The following is a 26907-nucleotide window of genomic DNA, read 5'->3' as shown; positions in this document are numbered from 1 at the left end:
AGGTACTGAGGATTAAACTTAGGGAGTGCTAAGTTACATCCCCAGTCCATTTCATTTTATTTGAGAGAAGGTCTCACTAAGTTCCCAGGCTGGCATGGAACTTATGATCCTCCTGCTTCAATCCCAGTTGGTTTATTTACTGCCCTGTTGCTTTGGGATACGTTTAGTACAGTGCTCTGCAGAAGTAGTGAATGCTGGCACCCTTGGGCTTTTCCTGTTGATAAGAGAGGGCATTCAGTTTTTATCATGATGTTAGCTGTAGCATTTTCATAAATGCCTTTTCCCCTTCAGGACTGGTGATTGAATGTGAGGCCTTTACACTGAGCTACCCAATTTGCCCTTTTTTATTTATTTTGAGACTAAGTTGTCCAGGCTGGGCTCAAACTTAAAATACTCCAGTTTTAGTATTTTATTTCTAGTCCAGATTTGTGTTTCTTTGTCCATGAGACCTAATGGTCTGTGTTTCTTGAAATATCTTTGCCTCGCTTTGGTATCAGGATAATACAAATCTCGTGGGAAGAAGGGGGAAGTGTTAACTTCCTCCACTATTTTCTGAAAATATGTGAAAGATTACTACTATATCATCTCTAAATGTTGGGTAGAATTCACCAGGGAAGTACTTTGGGCCATGGCTTTTATTTATGGGTCGATTTTAAATTACTAATTTATTTATTTTTAACTTATTATAGGTCTATCTAGATATTCTATTTCTTCTTAATTAAATTTAATCATTTATGTGAATTTATTCATTTCGTCCAAGTCAGGGGTTGTGGTCTAAAAGAAGGTAGAATTGGTTTCCTGCAAGTTTGGTAGAACTCACATATAAAACTATCATTAATATCGTCTCCACAGGAGGTCATTTGACCACTGATTTCATTTATTTGGTGGTTGTTGAACTATCCATGTTTTCTCCTTAAGATTTAGAACATTAAATTGTCTAGGATTATGTCCATTTAACCTACATTATGTCATTTAACCTACAGGTTGTCATAAAATTGTTACTATTCCTTTATTACACCTTCCCCTCCTTTATTGTGAAACGTAAATACAATGAAATGTATAAAACTACTAAATGAATAAATATAAAATAAAAGCATTGTGATTTTAATCAGTATCAAGAAAAGAATAAAAACAGCAATATTAGGTAGATAATTAGATCAATGGAAATTCCCACCTTAAATCAAAACTTCATCATTAGATCTGAAATTAATTTTCAAGAGACATTTACAGGTGGAAAATCTATAGCATGCAAATGTTAAATATGTACCTGGATTTACGTAGTAAGCAGCTTACTTAATATACAATCTGGATTTCCTCCTTTCCCCTATCTTTGTCATGCTGTTGTAATCCAGATGTCAGATGGACCCTCCCTCCCTCTTAGAGATCTGGGTCTAATAGACCAAAGCCACCAATGATTTCATAGCCTGTGAAAGTCTGAAAATCTTCCTAATATTTTTGCTGATTCCCAGGGCTTATATTCTATCCCTCCAGTACATACAGCCTAATATGCCCTCTTTGTACTGTATTACATTGGATTCATCAAAAAGAATTCCACTCATATGAAAGCATTATGGAGCAGGTGTGACTCTCAGGTAAATGAGGCGTGCAGCTTCACAGTGATCGCCCCTGCTAGTGATTTTGAAAGGGAAATAGAGGAACACCCTGAAAGAACAACTTAAAAATCAGTCCCAGGCCAGGGATTTAGCTCAGTGGCACCACGCCTGCCTTGCAAGCACAAGGTCCTGAGTTCGAACCCCAGTACCAAAAAAAAATAATCAGTCCCAGTGAGGCATGATGGTGCATGCCTGTAATCCCAGCTATCCCAAAGAGGCTGACACAGGAGGATCGCAAATTCTAGCCCAGTCTAGGAAACCTTAGCAAGACCCATCTCCAGATAGAAGATAAAAGGGACTGGAGATAACGCTCAAGTCTATACCTAGTGCTACTGTTATCCAGTGCCCTTGGCTTGTCACAGTTTCCTTTTCCTTTTTGACTTCAGTACTTTCTGATTTTTTTTTTCCTCTACTGCCACCTTCCATTTTCCCTCACTTTCTGTCTTCCAGATTAACCTTCTTCAACCTGCTTCAGATTCTCTGATCTACAGAATGGTTTTTTGTTCCTTCTTCTTAGGCTTGGTGGCAGTGACAGGTAGGCCCAGGTTGGCAGTAGGACCATTCACTCTCTGCTTTGAAACACTTGCCAAACCGTCTCTTTGACAAGGATTCATTTTTCAGAAGAATTCATAAAACCACCTACTTGTACTTTTTACATTTCTATTTTCTTGTGTCAAAAGCTACTTCGAATGAATGTTCCAGCAAATGAGTGACAACTCCTTGCAGGCCCTTGACCAGAAAAAAATCTTGCTTTTGCTCAGTTCCATTGTCTTCCTCCATGCACAGAGCCTGAGGAGGAGCAAACAGAGCAGAGAGAAGAATGAGATGCCCACCTCACCTCTGGATTCTTTGAACCCTTTCGCATCAGTAGGGTGACAGCACTGGCAGATACATCCAACACGCACATTGGGGAAATTGAATTCTTGACCAGATTAACACAGTGTGCAATTGGCAATAAATAACTCAGGTAAAGCAGTGCAGAACAGGCTTCTATGAAAGGAGACCAAGCTCCCAAACTGTCAGGACACAGCCTGTTTGGATTGGTCTTTTCTTGCTGGGAGCCAATATTGATTTAAATATGCCAATATTGATTTAAACACAAGATTTCTTTTAATATTTAAAAGCCATAAACAATGATTTCTGTCCTTTAAGCACAGTCCTAATTGATTTGTAATGAGTGCTAAATTCAAATGGAAAGTTGAAGAGAAGTAAATGCAGTAAATAAAAATGTACCTCTCAGTTACATAACTTTGTTATTAAAGCAATACTTAAAATAACAAATCAGCTGGAGTTTGTCTTTGGGTTATTACCAGTAGTCAGCTTTTTTTCTATGTTATCTGAGGATGCTAGTAACATGAATAGCACTTTATATAGCTCAGAAAATTAGAAAATTCTTTATATTGAGCAGAAATATGTGGCAGTGTAACTAACTATCAACTGATTCTAGCACTTCCCTATGGACTCTTAATTTTCCCCCTACTAATTTAATTTTCTGATGCTTTCATCAATGTTTTCAGTAGAGGGAATGAAATCTATTTTAGATTTTTTTTTTTTTTCATTCACTCTCTCCTAACTCTCCCAGACTAGATCACAGGGATCTTGTTCTTGAGAACTTTAAAGCTAAATTTAGGCATTAAGAAAAGGGGTTATAAAGCTTTTTCTGCCTGGCATCAGAGCACGGTGAGGCATATTTTCCCAAAATTCTGCAGTCCCTGTGCCTGTTAATATACAGTATGTGCAGTGGTTTATCCAAACCTTTGATATTAGTTGCTCAGGTTTTGAAGTAGACCTGATCTACGTGAGACCTATGTAGAATCACATGTCTTCTTCCAAGAGTAGACTAGGGGGAAAAGTCCTGAAAATAGCTAGTTACACACCTCCAGTCATTCAGAGACAAGGTTCCACCATGCTGCAGACCATGCAAGCACTGAAACTGCTAAAATGTAACAAATTACTTCATTAGGAAATTGGACTATAAAGTTGATCAGCATCTGAAGGTGGTTTCCAATTTTGGGAAAACCAGTGCTAGAAAGTTTCATACCCTCAACCAATTTTTCTTTTATGGCCGTGAAATCTTCAAAAACCTCCTCTGCCCAAGAGTCTTGGTTCTTGGGCACATGGGCAGTGTATGACCCAGTCCACAAAGTAGCAGTGATAGACACAGAAGGGCTTGTGGGAAGGGCCAGAGAAAAGGGCCACTACTTATGGTCCTGGCCAGTGTAGACTCCATCATCTGTCGAACTCATGCAGATTGGCCACCTAATGGCCTCTTCGGATTCCTTGGGAATGCCTCAGAAGCTCTTACCTGAAGCTGTCACCAAGGAGCATGAGGCTACCACTGCCCAGTGTGATGTCACTGCCCCGTTATCCACTCTGGGCCCTGCAGTTACTGTTTTCCATGAGACCATGCACACTCAGCACTGGGCCCTGATCACCCCACAGACGTGCTGGAGAGGCTCCTCCGGGATGGTATGAGTCAGGAGAAGGAAGGAGTGCTCATGAAATGCTTCATGAAGCCAGTGCTCCCGGCTGACAGCCCAGTTACACCTGCAAGGCCTGCCGTGAGAGAGCCAAGGAAGTCAATGCAGTACCCAAAACAACAGCTTCCCCGACTCCCTGGGTCTGAGTGTCCTGGTGCAGGTATGTGACCGAGTGTCCCAACTGTGATGTGGTCTTGCAGAGCTGACAGTGCTAGTGTGGGAATCAAGATCCTGTGGATACTGCGGTGCAGACAGAGATTGCGCCTGTGTGCCCTGGAGCCAGTGGGTTTCTGATGATGGACAGCAGTGCTGCCCAGAGCCTGTTGGATGGGATGAACTTCATGGCTCAGCAGGTATCTGAGCTGAGCCTTGGACACCAAGGCTGTGACTTCCCAGTAGACAGACCAGCTCGGCCTACTGAGGCCCAGCTCCCAGACCCTGAGCTTACCACAAATGTGACATCCTTTAGAGACAGTGACACTAAGCATCACTGCCAGGCCTGCGACAGCTCTTTATCCAAGACCTGGCCAGTGCCTGAGCAAGACTGGGGACCTGCGCCCATGAGGGTGACAACTGCTGACATCAGGAATCCCAGTCAGACATGACTGAGGCATAGGAAGATGACGAAGGTGGAACTACATTGCTTGGAAGCTGAGCGAGGCTGTGCAGAACACTTGGAACAATGGTGACAGCCATTGACAGACCACGAGGCCCTGTGAAGGGGAATGAACCTGAATGTGTTGCATTTATGTCAGTTAAAAATAATAAAGAATATGTCTACCTCCATGTATACATGTGAAGGGAGCTCAGAGTGTAATGATCTGGCTGCAAAGACTTACCTTGGTCTGTCCCCAGCACAGGGATAAGGTGATTTGTGGCAGCAGGACTTCTCCATAAGAGGAAGCCAGGTGCAGAGCCCTCGTGTTGCTGGTTGCCTTTGGCTGCTGCTTTCTGAGCCTGGAGGCCTCCCTTCCCTGCCTTCTCCCCTCCAACCCCTCCACTGCCTGGGCTGAGAGCTGCCCTGCCTGCTGTTCCTGCTTGAAGCAGCTTGAAGGGAATTCCACCTGGGCCTTGGGGAGTTGAATCCCAGCTCTTAGCTTCAGCTTGTTTTAGTCAGAGACCACCGAGCTTAGAGTGCCGAGGCAGGTCAGAGGTTGGGCCTTCAGTCCTGAGAAGTGAAAATGCAGTGGCTGTGCTGTCCCTCGGAGAGCGTGGAAGGAAGTGGGCCTTCCCTACCAGGATTTCCTGCTTGCTTAGGTGTCTGTCCATCAGGGCTTCCCACAAGGATACACCCTGCCTCTGAAGTACCTATGCCCTCTCACCTGCCTCCAGCCCATGATCTGCTTCTGAGTGTCATGCTACGGTTTTTTATCGCTTCTTTTGAAGTGTTTTAATTCTCTTTGGTCCTTGCAAGAAAAGTCAGATGAATGTTTCTCATCAAGAGTTTGGGCATCCACATCTGTATAACTGGAAGGAGACTGTTGTGCTTAAATCCTGTCAGGGTGGAGTTTAACTTCAGGGCCAAAAAAAAGAAGAAATAAAGCCACTTAGTTCTTGGTTGAGCTGGTGGGCAGAGCTTTGGGGAGTTGCATGGGTGGCCATGCCTAGCATGAGTATCTGTGGCATGCACCCTGCAGTGGGTTGGTCCTTCCTGCCTCCTATGGCCCAGCAACTGAGGCCCTGCTCTAGAACTGTGTTATCAAATTTGCCATGATAAAGGAAACTTACTGCTGAAAAAAAAAAAAAGGGATCATACCTTCTGTAACTGCCATGATACAAAGCAGAATGCGTAGCTAAGAATTTATTATGAGCCATCTGGAAAAATAACATTTTATAAGGGCAGGCATAAGACCATCAGGAGATATTCAATATTTAAGTAATTGTTGACCCACATAGAATTGGAAAGGGGCCAGGGATTTAGCTCAGTGGTTCTGTCTCCTGCCTCGCAAGCGCAAGGACCCGAGTTCGATCCCCAGTACCAAAAAAAAAAAGAATTGGAAAAATGACTGTGCTTTACATCTATCTAATGAATACATTATAAGTTGTAAGTTGCCTTCTAAGTGAAAGGAAAAAGGAATGGCTTCAAGATGATAGGGACATCCCATCAACTTCATTGTTGACCCTGAGGATCTGAAGGACACAACTATGTGTGGTAAACAGGCCAAATTGTAACATGTATATCTATATCAATTCCCCATCAGTCCCAAGACTCTAGTCAAGAATTCTCAAATCAATTCAGTGACTCTACAAAAATAGGAAGTTTGTTCTAGGCTACTTATCAGGAGACTTTAGAAAGATACAATCAGTGTTCTAATCCTGGAATGTCATTACTGAATGAATGATTCTCTCTGAGGTACTGTCCATCCCTGAATATCATTGGAATGTGTTTACTGGAAAGGGTTCTGAGATTAGGAGTCTATTTGTTTAAGAAAATCAGTTAACATATCTAATATATTAGTCCTTCATATAAAAGGGGGGAAATCTACAGGAAAGCCTGTATCATAACTTTAAGATGTCACAGTATAATATGTATCTCAGGTTGTAAGACCCTAAAACCAAATAGATATGTAACCTTGCCAGTTGACCTCAAATGAAGAGTGTACCTGAGTTCATTATTTGATGATATGCGGGTGTGTGTGTGTGTGTGTGTGTGTGTGTGTGTGTGTGTGTTTGTGTGATAACTTATGGATCCAGCAGACTGAGAGAAAAGGTTTTGTTTTAGGAGACATGCTATAAGCTTTATTGTTTGGATAAAGTGTAATGCAGTTCTGTATCTTCATACATTTTTGTATGTTATCTGGCAGACTTTTTAAAATTAATTTTATTGGTACATTTTAGATATATATAATGTACACATTCAGCATAGGGAATTTGTACCTGTACATGATATATCTTGGTTCTTCTTTCTTCTCCAATCCCTTCCTGCTCTCTTCAGTTCCTCTTCCTGTCCTTATTTACAAAAGCTTTGTTTCCATTTTTTTCCTTCTATTCTTTTTTTTTCTTCTCTTTCTTCCTTTCCCCCTCCCCCTTCCCTTGTTCCTGTTTCCACTGGAACATTTTCTTCCTATTTGCCAATATCTGTTATACAGTTTGGTCCTTATTTACCCTTTCAGTTTCTCACACCAGAGAAACAATGTGATCTTTAAACATGTATGTCCCGATTTATTTCACTCAAGAGTATGGTCTCAAGGTGTACTCATTTAGCTAGAAATGTCATTAAGTTTATCCTTTCTGGCAGAGTAGTACTCCACTGTTTTAAAAAAAAAATCTTCTTTATTCATTGGTTAATGGACATTTGGGCTCTTTCCAAGATTTAGCTATATAAACTGTGTGGCTATAAACATGAGTGTACATGTATTGCTGTGGTATGATACTTTTAATTCTTAGAAGCAGAATAGCTGAGTCAAATGGAACCTCTAGTTTAAGTTTTTTGAGGAATCTCCACATTGATTTCCACAGTGGTTGCACCAGTTTACACTCCCCCCAACAGTGGAGAAGGGTTCTTTTTTCCCTACAATCTTGCCAGCATTTGTTATTGATTGATTTCTTGATAATAGCCATTCTTTATGGAGTGAGATAGAATCTCAGTGTTGTTTTAATTTGTATCTCTCCAATGACCAGTGAGGTTGAACATTTTTTTCATATATTTATTTGCCATTTGTGCTTTGGTGTTTCTGTTTTAATATTTATAACATTGATCAAATTTTATTTTAGTTTAGTGCATGGTGAATAATATGGGTCTAGGTTTAATTTTCATCATGTGGAAAGTCAGTTTTTCCATCATCATTTATTAAAGACGCTATCTTTCTTCCAGCAAGGGTGTTTGGCTCCGTTGTCAAAGATAAGGTGGCTGAGTATGTCTGGAGTTGTTTTTGCATCTTCCAGTCTGCTCCATTTGTCCTCAGGTCTATTTTTGTGCCAGTACCATGCTGTTTGTATCACAGTAGCTCTGTCATATAATTTCAAGTCAGGAATTGTGGTGCCCTCTGACTTCCCTTTGTTGCCTAGAATTGCTTTTGCTATTCTAGGGCTCATCTGATCCAAATGAATTTTAGGATTGTTTCCTCTAATTCTGTGAGGTATGGTATTGGTATTTTTATCAGAATTATATTAAATCTGTGTAACAATTTTGGAAGTATGACTGTTTTCACTATATTGGTTCTTTCTACTGAAGAACAAGGGATGTCTTTCCAATTTCTTACATCCTGTTTGATCTCATTTTTTACAGTACTATAGTTTTCAATGTAAAGGTCTTTTCCTTCCTTTGTTAGATTGATTCCTAAGTATTTCATTTATTTTATGCTATTTATTGTAAAAGGTGTTATTTCCCTCATTTCTCTCTCAGTGAGTTTGTTATTTATGTACAGGAATGTTATTTATTTTTAAGTGTTGACTTTGTATCCAGCTACACTGCTGAATTTAGTTATTAAATCTAGAAGTCTTTTGGTGGAGTTTTTGGCGTCTTCTAAATAGGGTATCATGTCATCTGCAAATAATAGTTTAACTTCTTCCTTTCCTATCCTTATTGCTTTTCTTTCTTTTTTCTAATTGCTGTGGCTAATGTTTCCAGAACTATATTGAATAAGAGTGGTCCATGTCTTGTTCCTGATTTTAGAGTAAAAGCATTCATTTTTTTACCATTTAGTATGATATTGGGTATTGGTGTGTCATACATGGCTTTTATCAGATTGAAATAAAGATCATCTATTCCAATTTTCTGTAATTTTTATCATGAATAAGTATTGGACTTTGTCAAATGCTTTTTCTGCAACTATTGCAATGATTGTGTGGGTTGTGGCCTTGGTTCTGTTAATATTGTATATTACGTTTATTGATTTGCATATGTTGAACCATTCCTGCATCCCTGGGATGAATCCTGCTTGGTCATAGTATATAATCTTCTTGATCACTTGCTGTGTTCTGTTTGCCATTATCTTATTGAGGATTTTTGCATCCATGTTCATTAGGGAGATTGGCCTATAGTTTTCTTTTTTGGTTGGATCCTTCTCTGGTTTTGATATCAGGGTAATGCTTGCTTCCAGGAATGAGTTTGGAAGTGTTCCTTCCCTTTCACTTTCATTAAAGAATTTGAGGAGTAGTGGCATTAGATCTTCTCTGAATTTCTTGTAGAATTCAGTAGTGAATCCATCAGGACCTGGGCTTTTCTTTGTTGGGAGGTTTTTAATTACATCTTCAATTTTATTTACCGATGCTGGCTCATTTAGAATTTTTACATCTTGGGGATGGGGATTTAGCTCAGTGGTTCCAGCGCTTGCCTCGCCAAGCACAAGGACCTGAGTTCGATCCCTGGTACCCCCCCCCGCCTCCCAAAAAAATGCATGCACTAGAATTTTTATATCTTGATTCAGCATTGGTAATTCATATGTGTCTAGGAATCTGTCCATTTCTTCATGTTTTCCATCTTAAAATACAGGTTCTCAAAGCAGAACTCATGAGCTCCTAGCTTTCTGCAGGATTCATTGTGATTTCACCCTTTTCTTTCCTAATTGCATGAATTTGATAAAGTTGGCTAAGGACTTGTTTTAATTTTATTTAATCTTTCAAAGAACCAACTCCTCGATTCATCGATTCTTGTATTGTTTTCTTAGTCTCCATTGCATTAATTTCTACTCTCATATTTATAATTTCCTCGTACAAGCTTTGGGCTTAATTTGCTCTTCTTTTTCTGGAAGCTTGAGGTTCAACATTAGGTTATTTGAGCTCAATCTGTTTTTCTGTTCTGGGACTTTACCACTATAACTTTCCCTTGTAGGACTGCTTTCATTGTGTCCCATCAGTTTAATTGTAGAAATTGTCTGATTTCTTCTTTAATTTCATCTGTGACCCATTGGTTGCTTGGGAGGGTGTTAGTTAATTTCCATGTGTTTATGAAGTTCTTGTGGTTTCTTTTGCCATTGATTTCCAGTTTCATTGCATTATGGTCTGATAATATGCGTGGGGTAATTTCAATTCCTTTGCATTTACTTAAGCATGTTCTGTGAGCTAGTATATGGTCTATTTTGAAGAGGGTCTCATGTGCAGCTGAGACAAATGTGTATTCTGCTGTTGTGGGGTGGAACACTCTGTAGACATCTACTAAGTCCATTTGTTCACAAAGTTTGGTTTAGTTTTTTTTTGTATCTGTTTGATCTGTCTATTTGTGACAGTGGAGTATTGAGGACACCCATTACAATTGTGTTAGAGCTTATTTGATGTTTTATATAGCTGGGTGCAATGGTATTTGGTGCATATATATTTATGATATCACTTCCTCTTGGATTATTCCCTTAACAAGTATGGAGGGACCTTTTTTGTCTCTCTTGATCAATCTTGGCTTAAAATCAACTTTGTCTGCAAATAGAATAGCTACTCTTGCTTTTTTCCAGATTTTATCAGACTGAGTATTGTTTTCCATCCTTTGACTTTGAGTCTATGAATTTCTTTTTAAATTAAATGTATTTTTCCTATGCAGCATATTGCTGGATCTTGCTTCTTGATCCATTCAGCCAGTCTGGTATTTATGGTTGGTGAATGGAAATCATTTACATTGATGGTTATAACTGATATGTGTTGACCTATCCTTGTCATGTTATTTTTCTCTTGTTGATTCTCTTTCCCCTCTGTTTTATTGCTTGCTTTTTCTGGTGGGTTCATTCTGTTGGAGTTCATGGAGTTGTAGTCTTTGTTATCTCTTTCTAGAATATCCTTCAGAACGCTTTGGAGTGCTGATTTGGTGGTCATGAATTTCTTCAGGTGTTCTTTGTCATGGAAGTATTTTATTTTTCCATCAATTTTGAAAGATACTTGTGGAGTACATCAATATAGGTTGGAGGTTGTTTTCTTTTAGTGCTTGAAATACTTCACTCCAAGCTCTCCTTGACTTAAAGACTTGTATTGAGAAGTCTGCTGTGATTTTATAGGTGATCTTATAGGTGATTTTATAGGCTTGCCTTTATAGGTGATCTGTTTCTTTAACAGCTTTTAATATTCTGTTTTTGTGGTGAATTTCTAGAATCTTGACTATTATATGCCTTGGTGTAGTTTTTTATTTGGTTGGTTGGTTGGTTTTTTGATTGTGGAGTTCTACATACCTAACTTATCTGTATGTCAGGTTCTTTCTCCATGTTTGGGAAGTGTTCTGCCATTAGTTCTGGGAACTGGCTTTTTATGTCATTTGCACTGTCTCCTGCTTTATCATTGACTCCAGTCAATGTCATGTTATTCTTCTTTGTATCATCTAGCAGCTATTGAAGTGATTTTTCATGGTCCCTTGCTATTTTTCAGAAATCTTACTTTTCATGATCACAAACCACAAACCTGTTTCCTAGATATTTTCTGTCCTCACATTGTTTCATTCTCCTGCATATACTTTCTTTTTGTGTGTGTGTGTGTGTGTGCCAGGGATTGAACTCGGGTCCTTGCGCTTGCAGGGCAGGCAGTGGAACCACTGAGCTAAATCCCCGTCCCTCCTGCATATACTTTCAATAGAATTTTTAATCTCCTTGATATCTGTTTGAGTCTGTTTCATGGATTCCATTTCTTTCCTATGCTGAGCCTTCATGGTTCTGATCATTTTCCTAAGCTCCTTTAATTTTTTAAAATCTGTATCTACTCTAGATTCACAGTTTTCTTCACTATAGTCAGCATCTCTTTAGTTGTCTCAGAAATTATTCCTAATTTGATTTTTTTCTAGAGCCTCATGTGCTTTGTTACTTCTGCTGTTACCATTTCAGAGAGTTCAGGTGGGTGGCTTTCGAATTTTTCCACCTCATTGTTCCCTGGGTTTGCCTTTGGTGAGCTGGAAGTCTGGGGTTGGATCTTTCTTCCATATCTTCTCATTTTCTTTTTTTTTTTTAGTTCAGTTTCTGTGTTGGTGCTTGTAAATTGCTTATGGTAGGTAGTTTTATTGCAATGAGAACCCTTAGGAAGTAACTACTTTTCAGAGATGTCTTCTAGGTGTAGCTGGCTTTTGAGTCTGTTGCAAGATCTTACCTCTTCAATTTAATGGGGATGAAAAGTGGTTGCCCATTTAGACTAGCCCCTGGCTTTTTGGTATTGGTCTATAGTATTCTTTATGACCCTCAAGCAGTCTCAATTTTGCCATACAAAGAAGAACAATGGATTAGGACAACTATGTCACCTTGGCTAATATAAAATCAGTAATAATACTGCAATTAGTAATAGCACCAAGAACAGCCTAGAAAATGACAAAGGGATTAGGGGGAAAAAAATAGAAGAAGAGAAAAAGATTAGAAGCAAGACTGAAGGACAAGGAATATGCACAACCTTTGGGAAACTGGTGAAGAAAACAAAAGGGAAGGAAAGAAAAAAGAGAAACAAGAACAGAACAAAACAAGAACAAAAACAAACTAGAAACAATTTTCACACTCATAAAAAAAAGAACAATCAAAAAGAAAAAAGCCAAGAAAGAAAAAAATGTCCACTTCGCTGGCCGGGGATTTAACTCATTGGCACAGCACCCATCTGGCAAGTGCAAGGTCCTGAGTTCAATCCCCAGTACCACACACACACAAAAAGTCCACTTCAGGGCATGTCTCTTTTCACTGGTAGACAAAGAGGGCAGACAGAGCTGAGATCCATGTTGGTTGATCCCAGCAAACCTACAGTAGAATTACAGTGGGGTAGTAGATAATCTCAGCAAGCTTGTGCTTTCAATTCCACTGAAGTTCAGGCTGATTCTGGTTTCTGGCTGTGAGGCTAGGACCCAAGTTGTTCAGCCCACAACACTCCAGGTACCTCCTACTGGCTTAAACTCAGCTCCCTGACCCTGGGTGTCTCCCACTACTGCGCCTCACTCTGACACTGGGAGCTCCAAGGTGAAGGCAACCCACTGCCGCTCTGAGTCCCAAGTTCAGTTGGCCCCAACCAGCCAATCACCCTTTCCTGGGGATGCTCGAATGGGACTGAAATCTCAGCAGCCATTGCAGTCCACAGCATCCACTATGCTGTTCCACTGGTGCATTTCTCCATAGAGGCCTCTGCAATCACCAGTAGTCACTGTGCCTCTGCAAGTTTGAGCCACCCCTCCAACAACCCAAGCCCAGACTCAAGGAGAAAGTGCCACTTGCCACCTCCCTCTTCTGTGTTGAGGTACCTCTCTTCACTCTCCCCATAGGCTCAAATTCTTGCTTCAGATCCTTGCTGGGTTCCAGAACTCAACTTCCTTCCTACACATTGCTGTATTCCAGTGTCAGGACTCCAGACCTCAGAAATGCTGTTTTGCTGCTGCTCAGCACTCTGCCATCTTCCTGGAAGTCCCTCTGGCAGCCTTTAAAGAGTTAAAAAAAAATTAAAATCTTTACTAGAGATAAAGGATATTTTATAATGATAAAAAGGCCAGTCCAGGACAATAAAAAAATTATAAACATATATGTGCCTAATAACAAAACACTAAAATATACAAAGCAAAAATGAGAGAACTCAAGGAAGAAATATTCAACAATATTGCTTTTAAATTCAACAGAAATGGTTTTTAAATTTAAATAGCCCTTCCAGTTGTGGTGGCACACACTTGTAATCCCAGCACTCAGGAGGCTGAGGCAGAAAGATTGCTGTGAGTTTGAGGCCACCCTGGACTACATAGCAAGACTCTGTCTCAGAAAAACCAAAAAGATATAAATAACAATAAAATAAATTTAAGTATCCCACTTCAGTCACGGGTAAATACCTTGATATTTAGGTCAAGGAAGGAATGTCAACTAGTAAGACTTCAGTGATGTAATAAACAGCACAACCTAATAGGTATTTCTAAAATATCCCAACAGCAGTAGCATATGTACTGTTCTACAGGGCACCTGAAACACCCCTAACATATGTTAGGCCATCAAGCAAATCTTAATAAATTTAAAAGTATAGAAATAATATAAAGTATGTTCTCTAATTCCCATAAAATGAAATTAAAAATCAGTAGTAGGAAAAATGGGGAAACTAAAGAAATATGTGGAAATTAAACAGTACACTTAATGTTGTTCATAAATAACCAGGAAATCAAAAAAGAAATCACATAGGAATCAGAAAATTCTTAGAAATTAATAAAGATATGACATACTAAACTCTGGGCATGCAGCTAACAAAGATCATAGACTGAAATTTGCAGCTATGAGTCCCTATGTAAGGAAAAGGAACGATCTCAAGTCATTAAGTAAGCTTAAGACACATCCAAAAATATATATATACCTCAATCAAGCAGAAAAAAAATACAGCAGAAATTAATTAGAAAATAGTTAAGGCTTTAGAGAAAAATCATTGACACTCAAAGATGATTCTTTAAAAATATCAAGAAAATTGACATACACTTAGTAAGATTAAGCAAAAGGAAAAAAAAGGACTCAATGTGCTGGAGTCAAATAAAAAACTAACAGTACTACCAACCTGAAAGAAATAAAATGATTATAAAGGAATCCTACTATAAATAAGTGTATGCCAGAAGTTAGGTATATATTTTTATAATAGATATAGATGAAATGCGCAAATTCCTAGAAAGACACAAACTATTAATACTAAATCAAGAAATAGACAATTTAAACAGATCTATAACAGTGATGGCAAGCCTTTTAGAGACTGAGTGCCCAACTGCAACCCAAAACCCACTTATTTATCACAAAGTGCAACACTGCAATTAAACCTGAATTAGTGAGGTTTATGTTCAGAAAAAAAACAACTATACATAAAAGAAAAACACAGTAGGTCTGGGGGTTTAGCTCAGTGGTTCCGCTGCCTGCCTTGCGAGTACAAGGTCCCGAGTTTGATCCCTGGTACAAAAATATATATATATTATTCAGCTGTTACAAGGAAATCAAGTATCCAAGTATCCGTATATACCACAGCTTTGATGAATCTTGATAACACTATATTAAGTGAAAGAAGCCAGTCCCAAGAGCCCACATACTCTATGATTCTAAAATATTCCTATGACTGTGCTGACAGGGAAGTCCAGAGAGGCAGAATAGGTCAGTGTGTGCTTAGGGTTTGGTGAGGGGTGGGTTAGGTTGAGAGAATAAGGGTCACTAAAGGGTATAGGATTTTTTTTGTGGTGATGAAAATTTTGTATAATTGACTGTTGCTGGTTGCATATGTCTGTGAATATGCTAAAAACCATTGAATTGTATTCTTTAAATAAGTGAATTTTATGATACATGAATTATTTCTTAATAAAGATGTTGAACAAAGAACAAGAAAGACTTTTAGGGCCAGGGTTTTAGCTCAGTGGTGCCACTGCCTGCCTTGGAAGCACAAGGTCCCAAGTTCGATCCCCAGTACCAAAAAAAAAAGACATTTTTATATTATGTAATAATCTCAAAATATTTTTTATTCTTATTTTTTATTTTTATTTGTACATGTTTGCAGTACCTAATGAATACTTTCATCATGAGGAGTTGGTACGTGTGCATAACACATCTTAATTCTTTTTATGTCCCTTTCCACACCCTCCATTCCTGGCTGCGTTTCTTTCTCTACCTTCCCTCCCACCTCCTTCCATCTGTTTTTTTACTATTATCTATCTTTTATTGATACTTTTTGTTTCACATATAAGAAAAACCATGTGATATTTAAGCTTGTGTATCTGATTTATTTTACTTAATATTATGGTCTCAAGGTACATCCATTTTCCTCCAAATGATTCAAGTTTATCCATCATTATGAAAGAGTAGTACTCTGTTATGTATAAATAGCACATTTTCTTAATCCATTCTTCTGTTGATGGACATATAAGCCACTTCCAAGATTTAGCGATTATGAATTGTGCTGCTATAAACATGGGCATGCATGTATCATTATGATATGATGATTTTAACTCTTTCAGGAGATACCTAGGAGGGGAATTGCTGGGTTGAATAGAATTTCTTATTTTAGTTTTTTGAGAAATCTTCATAGTGACTTGCATAATGCTTGTCACATTCCCACCCCCAGTGAAGAAGGGCTCCCCCTCTCCCACAGCCTCTCTAGCATGTGTTGTTGTCTGGTTTCTTGATGATAGCCATTCTTTCTGGAGCAAGATTGGTCTCAATATTGTTTTTAATTGAACATTTTTTTCATGTATTCTCAGCCTTTTAGATCCCCATTTTTTGATTGGGTGTTTTATTTGGGGGGGGCCTAAGTTTTTTGAGTTCTTTATATATTCTAGATATTAGTCCTCTAAGGAATAGCTGGCAAAAATATTTTCCTATTCTGTTGGTTGTCTCTTCACTCTTGGTAGTTTCCTTTGCTGTGCAGAAGCTTTTAAATTTAATATGATCCAACTTGTTGATTCTTGGTGTTGTCCCATGCCCATATCTTCACGAGTTTTACCCATTTTATTTTGATCCATTTTGATTTTAGTTTGATATATGATGAGAGATACAGGTCTAGATTCAGTCTTCTTCATGTAGATAGCCAGTTTTCCCAGCACCATTTGTTTTTTGTTTTGGGGGGTTTTTTGGTACTGGGTCAGCACCGTTTGTCAAGGAGCCTTTCTCCACCATGTTTTTGACCCCTTTGTCAAAGATTAGGTAGCTGAATGTGCTTGGAATCCTCTATTCTGTTCTGTTGATCTATGTGTCTGTCTTTTTGCCACTGCCATGCTGTTTTTATCATTGTAGGTTTGTAGTATAATTTGAAGTCCAAAATTGTGATTCCTCCTACCTTGCTCTTGCCCAGGGTTGCTTTTGCTATTCTGAGTCTCTTCTGGTTCCTTATGAATTTTAGGATTGTTTTCCACAGTTCCATGAGGAATGCTATTGGTACTTTGATTGGGATTATAGTAAATCTTGAATCAGTTTTGAAAGTATGACCATTTTTACAATATTAGTTCTGCCTACCAGGAACAGGAAATATCTTTCCATTTTCTGATGTCCTCTTCAATTTTCTTTTTCAAAATACTATAGTTTTAATTGTAGAGACATTTCACTTCCTTAGGTTAATTCGTAGAGTATTTAATTTTTCTTGATGATAGTGTGAAAGATATTATATCCCTAATTTCTTTCTCAGTGAGTTTATTTTTAGTGTACAGCAATGCTATTGATTTTTGTGTGTTGACTTTTTATCTTGGTGTACTATCAAATTTGGTTATTAATTCTAGGAGTCTTGGTGAAATTTTTCGGGTCTTGTAAGTAGAAGATCATGTCATCTGCAAATAATGATACTTTGACTTTGTCCTTTCCTATACATATCTTTTATTTCTGTCTCTTGCCTGATGACTCTGGCTAATGTTTTGAGGACTTTGAGGACAGGAGTGGTGATGGTGGACATTCTTGTCTTGTTCCTGATTTTAGAGGGAAGGCTTTCAGCTTTTCCCTATTTAACATGATCTTGGCAGTAGGTTGGTCATAAATGTTTTTTATCAGATTGAGATAAGTCTTTGTTTACTTATTTTTGTCAGGATTTTTATCCATGAATGGATGTTGGATTTTGTCAAAGAGTTTTTCTGCCTCTATTGAGATGATCATGTGATTTTTGTCCTTGCTTCTATTTATGTGATATATTACATTTATTGATTTATTGAACTACGCTTGCATCACTGAGATAAAGCCTACTTAGTCATGGTGTATGATCTTTTTGATGATTTGCCAGTATCTTGTTAAGGTTTTTGTTTTCTTTTGTTTTGTTTTTGAGACGGGGTCTCCCTATGTAGTTCAGGCTGGCCTTGAACTCACCATCTTCCTGCCCCAGCCTCCCAAGTGCTGGGATTACAGCCCAGCCCCTTGCTAAAGGTTTTTGCATTTGCAGTTCTTCAGAGAAATTGGCTTATAATTCTCTTTTTTGGCTAGATCCTTGTCTGGTTTTGGGATCAGAGTAATAGTAGCTTCCCAGAATGGTTTTGGAAGTACTCCTTGCCTCTCAGTTTCATTTCTTCTTCAATTTCATTGTCTGTTATTGGTTTATTCACAATTTTTAAGTCTTTTTGGTTCAGTTTTGGTAATTCATGAGTCTCTAGGAATCTCTCCATTTCTTCTGAGTTCTCCAATTTTTTGATGTGCAGGTTTGCAAGGTAGTTACTAATAATTTTCAGAATTTTGACAGTGGCCATTTTTATTTTACCTTTTTCATTTCTAATTGCATTTATTTGATTTTTCTTTCTTTCTTTCTTTTTTTCTGGTACTGGGGGTTGAACTCAGGACCTTGTGCTTGCCAGGCAGGCTCAGCACCACTGAGCTACATCCTTGGCTCACTCGCTTGCTTGCTTTTCTTTCTTTCTTTCTTTCTTTCTTTCTTTCTTTCTTTCTTCCCTCCTTCCTTCCTTCCTTTTTCCTTCCTTCCTTCTTTCCTTCTTTTTGTAAGATTGGCTAAGGTTTTGTCTATTTTGTTTATCCTTTCAAAGAAACAGCTCTTCAATTCATTGTTTTTGTTTTTTGCTTCTTTGGTTTGGTTTGGTTTGTCTCCATTTCATTAATTTCTGCTGATCTTTATCATTTCCTTCCTTGTACAAGCTCTGGATTTGAATTCTTGTTTTCCTAGAATTTTGAGGTACATCATTAGGCTGTTTATTTGGGCTATTTTTCTGATGTAGAAATTCATAGTTACAAACTTCCCTCTGAGGACTGTTTTCATTGTGTCCTGTAGGTTTCCAGTATGTTGCACTGGTATTATCGTGTAATTCTAGCAACTAATTTATTCCTTGATGTCTTCTTGACCTATTGATTATTCAAGAGGATATTGTTTAATTTCCATGTGTCTGCATACTTTCCATGGTTTCTTTTGCCATTGATTTCTAGTTTCATTGCACTGTGATCTGATGATATGGGTGAGATAATTTCAATTCTTTTGCATTTTCTTTTTTTTTTTTTTTTTTTTGGTACCAGGGATCAAACTCAGGTTCTTGAGCTTGCAAGGCAGGCGGCAGAACCACTGAGCTAAATCCCCAGCCCTTCTTTTGCATTTTCTTAAGCCTGATTTATGGGCTAGAATGTGTTCTACTTGGAGAAAACCCCATGTGCTGCTAAGAAGAATGTATATTCTATGGTAGTTGAATGGAACTCTGCAGATACTATTAAATCCACAAAGATTTGGTTCAACTCTTTTTTTTTTTTTTTTGGTACCAGCGATCGAACTCAGGTCCTTGCGCTTGCGCAGCAGGCGGCAGAACCCCTGAGCTAAGTCCCCAGCAGATTTGGTTCAACTTTAATATTTCTTTGTTGAATTTTTTTTTTTTGTCTAGTTGATCAGTTTGTAAAAGTGGAGTATTAAATATTCCCATTATAATTGTGTTGGTATGTATCTAATTTTTTATGTCCAGTAGTGTTCGTTTTATTAAGTTTGGTACATTGATGTTTGGTGAATATATGTTTATAACTGTTATCTCTTCCTAAATTGTTCCCTTAACCAGTATGGTTTGCCTCTTCTGGTCAGTTTTGGTTTAAAATCCACTTTGTCTGAAATTAGGATAGCTGCTCTTGCTTTTTCTAAGTTTCCATTGTATGAAATACTGTTTTCCATCCTTTGATTTTTAAGCTGTGAGTTTCTTTTTGAATTAAATGTGTTTATTGCATACTGCATATTTTTGAGTTTTGTTTCTTGATCCATTCTGCCAATCTGTGTCTTCTGATTTGGGGCCATTCTCATTGAGAGTTATTACTGAAGGTACTCCCTTATTCCTGGCCTTGCAACATTTGCCCATTGCTGATCCCCACACCTAACTCTTCTGCTTAACTGTTTACCCTGCCTGGTATATTCATTCTATTAGATTTTTGGGCATTCTTTGCTTCATTACGTCTTTCTAGGATATCCTTGAGAATTTTTTGTAGTACTTGTTTGGTGGTGATGAATTTCTTGGGTATTCTTGTTATGGAAATTCCTTATTTCTTCATCAATTTTTAAAAGAAAGTTTTGTAGGATATATAAGTCTGGGTTCGAAGTTGTTATCTTTCAGGGCTGGAAACACTTCACTCCAAGCTCATCTGGCCTTAAGTTTTGTGTTGAGAAATATGCTGTGATTTTAGTGAGTTTACCTCAGTAAGTGATTCACTGCTGTTCTCCAACAGCTTTTAAGATTCTCTCCCTGTTACTTCTGGTATTTTGTCTATGATGTGACATGGAGAGGTTCTCTTTTGATTGTGACTACTTGAGGTTCGGTATGCCTCACTTATCTGTTTATTTAATTCTTTCCCAATATTTGGAAAGTTTTCTTCTATTATTTCTGCAAACATGTATTTTATGTCCTTTGTGCTGGCTTCTAATTTTAAGTTATTCCGGTTAAGCTTCGGTTAGTCTTTGCATCATCTAGCAGCTGTTGAATCCACTTTTCATGTTCTCTTGTTTTTAAGGTGTGTCTGAGTAAACGGTCCTTACTATCTATTCTAACAGTATCTCTGAGTAGACTTACTCTTTTAGTTTTTTTGTGTTTTTTCCCTTTCTTTTACTGTTTGGGCATTGATCCCAGAACTTTGCATTAAACTACATCTCCATCCCTTCTTATTTTTTGAGAGAGTGTCTCACCAATTTGCTAAGTTATCCATGCTGGGCTTGAACTCATGTTCACCCTGCCTCAGCCTCCCTAGCTAAGAGGTACACAACTGCACTCAGCTTCCAATTAAATTTTTTTTTAATCTTTTTTTATTTTGGTACTGGGGATCAAACTCATGACCTTGCACTTGCAAGGCAGGCACAGGCACCACTGAGTAAAATTCATTTTTAACCCATATTTTAAAAAAATAAACAATAGAAATCAGAACAATGGTTGTCTCTGGACTGAGTAGAGATTGCCTTAGGGTCACAAGGGAACTCTGGAATAATAAGAATGTTCTATAATTTAGGAAGTTGTTTGCCTGGGTGTGTTTTTTCTAAACCTCATTGAATTATGTTTAAAAATCGTAAAACAGGGCCCGGGATTTAGCTCAGTGGTTCCGGCACCTGCCTTGCAAGCACAAGATCCCAGGTTCAATCCCGGTACCAAAAAAAGAAACAAACAAAAATCATAAAACACACTCTAAATTTTATCTCAATTTTTAAAAGAGAAATGTCTATGTAGATAGATCTTCAAGGCATTTAAAAGGCAATCTATAGAATGAGACGTACAATATGTTACCATTTTTTTAAAAGGGAAGGGAGGGAAGGAAGGAGAGTAGGATGGGCTGAGTAGCACTGAGCGCAGTTCCTCATTCTCACTCCACCCGTGCCCCTGCACATGTGTCCTGGGTCTTGGGCCCTCTCCACTCAGTCACAAGACTCCTCCTCTAAGTCTCTCCTGTGCTCTTAGGGTTTCCTTCTGGGGTGCAAAATTTTTCTGTCATTAGCATAAATGTCTTCCCTGCCGACTATTAACTCACTGAAGAAAGATTCCATTCCTGAAAATGTTTAACTTCACACAAAACTCCCTTTGTAGACTGATCTGGAAACCAACGTGTGGAGCCATCACTGATCTGGAAGCAGTGAGGGACCCTGAGCCCTTGCTCCGGCCCGGCTGTGAAGAACTGTGTGTTTCAGAGCCCAGCACTCTCTCTCTCTGGGCCTCTGTTTTCTTGTTGATGAATGCATGGTCTGCGCCTTATGTGGAAGGCACATGGAACGTAAGATCGTGTACTTTTTATGTTTTGCAATAGGTGACAGCAAAAGCCAAGCAGCTGAAGGACTCTGTTACCTGCTCCCCAGGTGAGTCAGACCCACCCTAACCCATTGCTCTAAAGTAAACCCCTTCATAGAATAGCTCTGGAAATACAAAGGTGTGATAGTTTTATCCAGTGAAGCCTGTTCCCACGCATCCTTTCTCTAAAAGGTTCTGAGTTCCAGGCACTGACCAGTCCTGTGCACACAGTCGGTAGTGAGAGGTGATTCAGTCTGGTCAGAGGACCCTACAGTTCTTGGGAAAGGGTGTGCAGAACACCAGTCCGAGTGGCCGCTCCCCCCCTCTGCCCACCATCATCCCAGAATCTGGGCCACCCTAGGAACAAATGAGCATCCTCCTTGAGAAGTTGTTTCTCCAAATCTAGTCTCAGCTGGGCATGGTGGCACACACCTGTGATCCCAGCACTCGGGAGGCTGAGGCAGGAGGATCACTGCAAGTTCAAGGCCAGCCTGGGCTACATAGTGAGACCCTGCCTGAAAAAATAAAAAAGTACAACACCCAATAAAACAGTGATAAAGGGAAGAAAATATGAACCATGTGTAACCTACCACTGTGTCATCTTCTTAGCACTGATAGTAGTTCATAGTCCAGACAGCTCATTGTGTATTTAATAGGGACCAGATGCTGGACATTCTGATCCTTTCCTACTTTTCTTTCCTTCTTTGAAACAAGCTCTCACTGTTCCCAAGCCTGGCCTCAGACTCCTAGACCAGACCCTGGAGCTGGACACAGGCCATCCCACACTCCCGGCTTCCTTTTTTTAAATTGTGATGAAGTAGCAGTCTCCAAAGTGGGGTACAGCAGAGGGACCCTTTACATGCAGGAACTGTGTTTGGGTTTCTCCTGAGTTTTATTTTTATCTGAGAACAATGAGATGACGATTCCCCTCTCTTACAGCTGACACACTGGCTCACTCCCAGGCCTTGTCGGTGTCCTGGGGCAGGGTGTGTGTCGCCTTGGGTGCCAACATTTCCTGAGGGAGGGGCGGGGACCCCTGGCAGTGACAGGATGAGGGTGGCCCCCTCTCCATGCTCATTCTGTTGCTGTCAACATATAGCACAGAATACCCACAGAGCAGATTCCAGGGGCCCTGGAATCATTTTTTCAGTAAGATGGAGAGTGCCTTGGGGACTATTTCCTGTCACCCAGAGGCTTCCTCGAATTTTAACAAAGTGTTTTGCCCAGGTGTAGTGGTGCACACCTGTAATCCCAGCACTCAGGAGGCTGAGTGAGGAGGACCCCTGCCAGTTCGAGGCCACCTTGGGCTACATAGTGAGTTCAAGGCAAACTTGAACTACACGGTGAGATCCCATGTCCAAAAAAGTGTTTTAATAAGTTATGGAATTTGGGGCCGGGTAGTTAGCTCAGTGGTGCCGCCGCCTGTGTTGCAAGCACCAAGGTCCTGAGTTCAATCACCAGTACAAAAAAAAAGGTCATGGAATTTGGGCTGGAGATGTAGCTCAGCAGCACAGTGCCAGCTGGGCAGGTGAGAGGCCCTGAGCTCGATTCCCGATACCAAAAACACACTTATGGAATTTAAATTTCACATTTTTTATCAAAAGAGTTCTAAACTTGGTGCCAGATAATGAAATGTTTTTATCTAGTAAAAGTGACTTAATGATGAATATGAAACCCACTGTTTTGAAAGATTCAGAAAGAATATTTTGAAACCAGATGCTTGAAAATAGTTCCTGTGTGGTCTGGGGCTATTTTGTAGTCAAAATGATGTGACACCTAAAAACTGCAGGCTACAAAAGGCTCGGAGTAGGGTTTTAACCTGTAAATCCTGCAAACAAAACTCGTTTTAAAAGTACAAACGCGTCAACACTGTCCGTTTAGTTCCCCAAAACTGAGTGGTTTGGGGAAGACTCCGGTTAAAATCTCAGTTCTGTGCACTGCAGAGAGAGGGACGGACGGGGGGTGCCTGGGCACGCGGCTCCCCCTGCCAAGCGGAGTGGACGTGGCGGTGCCGTTTGACCCCTCAGTCTCTCGCGCCCAGTATTCCTGACAAGATTCCCGAGGTTTTATTTCACATCAGAGCATCTGATCCGGCTCCACCCTGATCCCACCCATCTGATCCCGGTGCTGCACCCTGGTCACGTGCGACCCAGTGGACCGAAGCAGGGAAAGCAGCTGGCGACCACAGGACACCCTGTGCCAGCCGCTGCCATCTGCCCGGGCTTGCCGGTTCTGAACAGCGCTCAGGGTTTGCTCACTCCAACGGCTGCAGGCGCGCGCTCTCTGCGCGCTAGGGCCCTTGCACCAGCTCCCCAGGCGGTCCAGCGGGGCGTTGTCCCGGCGGGTGACCAGGAAGGAGCAGCGCACAAGGGTGGCTGTGACTCTCCGGCTCTGCGCCCGCCCGTGGGCCCCCACACGCGCCTGGCTGAGTCACGCTCCAGGCTGCTGTCCAGAGACACAGACGCACGGGGCCTTCCCGAGGACTCAGTTTGAGACTAGGAACTCCGCGGACGGACACTGCCTTTTTTTCTTTTTGGTTTCCTTCTTTCTTTCTTTTCTTTTTGTCTTTTTGTTTTTTGTGGTACTGGGAGTCAAACCCAGAGGAGCCCTACTACTGAGCTGTATCTCCAGCCCTTTCCATTTTTTATCTTGAGACGGTGTCGCTAAACTGATTTTCTTTTCTTCCCATGTCTCATAATTAAGTGTTGTATTAGTCGTTCGCGAGTAAGCGCACGCACAACACAGGTCGCAGCTGTGAGTTCAGTGCTTGCTGATGGAGTTGGTCCTCAGAGCATAGGCTGGCCCCTCACTCAGCCCCCGGCAGGCCTGGAGCTGGCCGTGACGCGCCCCTCCCCGCGGCACCGTGTGGGTGCCCACGCGGGACAGCGGGAGGTGAATCGGAATGGCCTGCATTCGACGATTGTCCTCCAGTCTCCTGGGTAACACCGGCCACATGGAGCTACTGAAAATCCACGTTCAAACTGATTGAATTAAGTACATTTTAAAACTTAGTTGCTCAGTGGCGTATTAAGTGGTTAATAGCCACTCCAGAATTTTTTTTTTTTTGGAAACTATCTTTGCTAAGTCACTGAGTGACCCTCCCAGGCTGGGCTTAAACTTGCTATCCTCCTGCCCCAGCCTCCCACAGTGCCGAGGTTTCACAGAATGCCTTGTTAGACAGCCAGGTGAGTTTCTGCACCCAACCTACACATACACGCACCACCTGGCTCTGCGCCTTTGGCCGTACAGGAGGTTGTCCTTTATTTCATTTTTTTTTTAAATTGGTTTCCTGCTTTCTAGTCTTTGCCAGTTGAATGACTGGAAGATGGGCATCTGTCGTCTCATGTGGCATGAAACGTTCACGCTGCATGTTCCTAACATTTATTAACTATTTGTATTTCTTTGTGAGGTAAAAGGTTTGAACTGTAACAAACGTTTTCTGCAGATTACAGTGGACCCTTGGCTTAGGAGCTCAGTTCCTCCCCGAGGGCTGTTGTAACTCAAGTTGGTCAGTTCAGGTGCAGGCTCCTCTCTGCAGCCCTCACAGTCTCTCTCCTGTACAGGGCGGATCTTGGCATCCTCAGAGACACGGGCCCAGGGTTTCTCAGTTAACCCCACACTTAGCTCTGTTGTCATGTTCCTCCCAGAACTCTGTAAGGGTTAAATCTGTGTCTGAGACCGTCTGGAAACACAAGGGGCCGGCATTCAGGTTGTAACTCAAGAGTTTGGTCGTAAGTTAAAACATTCTAGTCATAACTCGTTCGCATGTCAGCAACTCGAGGATCCACTGTAGCTCTTCTGACAGCTGCTGGGCCCAGCCCTGCCCACGAGGGGCTGCCTCCCTGCTGAGCTCACAGCCGCGTCACCCTAGCCTAAGAACAAAGCCGTAGGGGGAGGGGGGCCCTGCAGTGGGTTCGAGTCCGCGCCCTGCCTGCTCCCGAGCCTTCCTCCTGGCGGGACGGGCGGGGCGCACAGCCAGCGCTGTGTGGGCCTCCTTCAGTCCCTGCACCCTTGTGCTGTGACCTGTCCTAGGGATGGTCAGGCTGTCGGAGCTCAGGTCCTCGGCCCAGACGCCCAGGCCCGCGAAGGCAGCTTTGGCCCTGCCCGACGCCATCGTCACGCCGCGAGAGGAGGACGCAGCGCGGGAGCCCGAGGCCCGGGTGCGGCGGCGGCGGCCGGAGGAGAAGGCGCGCGGGCGGCGGCAGAGGGACTTCGAGGAGGCGGCGCGGGCCGAGTCCAGCGAGGACGACGAGGACGGGGAGGCGGCTCGGCGGGCCGGGCCGTGGACGCAGGCCCAGCAGCGGCTCCTGGAGCTGGCGCTGCAGCAGTACCCGCGCGGGGCCGCCGACCGCTGGGACCGGATCGCGCGCTGCGTCCCCGACAAGAGCAAGGTGGGTGGGGCCGCGGGGCGGGCCAGCCTGGGCGCCCGGCGGAGTGGGGACAAGCCCGTGCTTCGCAGAGACTTGGGGCTTTGGGGTGGGTTTTTTTGTTTTTCTGGTTTTTGGTACCGGGGATCAAACTCGGGACCTGGTTTGCGAGGCAGGCGCAGCGCCACTGAGCTGCATCCCGGCGAGATTTGGGGTGGTTTCCCTGAGGCGGTCTTGCCGTGTAGCTCGGCCTGGCCTTGAGCTCGCAGCGACCTCCTGCCTCGGTAGGGCGGCCGTACCGCAGCAGGTCTGAGAGCGGGGGACTGGGCGGGCGGTCAGGACCGCAGCCGAGGTCGTTTGCATTCTCTTTTTTAAAATTGAAATTCCACGTCCGGAAACCCAGCCTGTGGCCTTGCGACCCTGGGTGCACAGCCCCTGAGTGCCGAGGGTCCCTGTCGGGGCCTCGCGCTCGCCCGAGCACAGGGCGCTCACCCCTGTCCCGCCCGCAGGAGGACTGCATCGCCCGCTACCGGCAGCTGGTGGAGCTGGTGCAGAAGAGGAAACAAGCAAAAAGCTGAGCGGAGACCTCGGCCGCCGTCGTTCTCCGAAAGGACCGTTGCAAAGATCCTGCGCACAACTTGCGCTCTGTACCAACGTGTTTGCACACGCCACGTGCCTTATAAAGAAATGAGCCCCAAGCTGCTGTGCTGCTGGCCGGGCAGGCGGGTGGGAGGGCGCGGCAAGGCAGACGCGGGTTCTGCTCCCCTCCCGTCCGCGGCGGGCAGGGCAGCTAGGGGTGGCGCCGAGGGACCCAGGGACCCGGGAGCGAGGAGGGCGCCCGACACGAGGTCTGAGGACCCAGGGCCGCCGGGTGCTGGCCTCGCGGCCCCGCTTGCCCTCAAGGCGCAGGCCTTGGCTCTGTCTGAGGCTTT

At 41.9% G+C, this 26907-nt stretch overlaps 1 protein-coding gene and 1 pseudogene across 2 annotated transcripts in view; both read left to right on the top strand.

Moving 5' to 3' along the window:
* Dnajc1 (DnaJ heat shock protein family (Hsp40) member C1) overlaps window positions 1–26673 on the top strand; it is a 192625-nt gene extending 165952 nt beyond the window's left edge. Inside the window, exons 10-12 of the mRNA XM_004859936.4 lie at window positions 21628–21676; window positions 25641–25999; window positions 26485–26673. Of these exons, the coding sequence (XP_004859993.1) occupies window positions 21628–21676; window positions 25641–25999; window positions 26485–26553 (477 nt within the window). The 3' untranslated portion in view covers window positions 26554–26673. The remainder of the gene's footprint in view (window positions 1–21627; window positions 21677–25640; window positions 26000–26484) is intronic.
* Window positions 3554–12562, top strand: LOC110344871 (zinc finger FYVE domain-containing protein 1 pseudogene; annotated as a pseudogene). Its single transcript, XR_015449633.1, has one exon. The product of XR_015449633.1 is annotated as a zinc finger FYVE domain-containing protein 1 pseudogene (transcript).
* Window positions 26674–26907: the final 234 nt, after the last annotated feature.

Source organism: Heterocephalus glaber, unplaced genomic scaffold, assembly GCF_053883595.1.
Source record: "Heterocephalus glaber isolate CG9 unplaced genomic scaffold, H.glaber_assembly_v1.0 deba00000768, whole genome shotgun sequence".
In the NCBI taxonomy this organism is placed as follows: domain Eukaryota; kingdom Metazoa; phylum Chordata; class Mammalia; order Rodentia; family Bathyergidae; genus Heterocephalus; species Heterocephalus glaber.
Note: the sequence above shows the minus strand (reverse complement) of the source record. Positions and strands in the feature narration are given on the sequence as shown.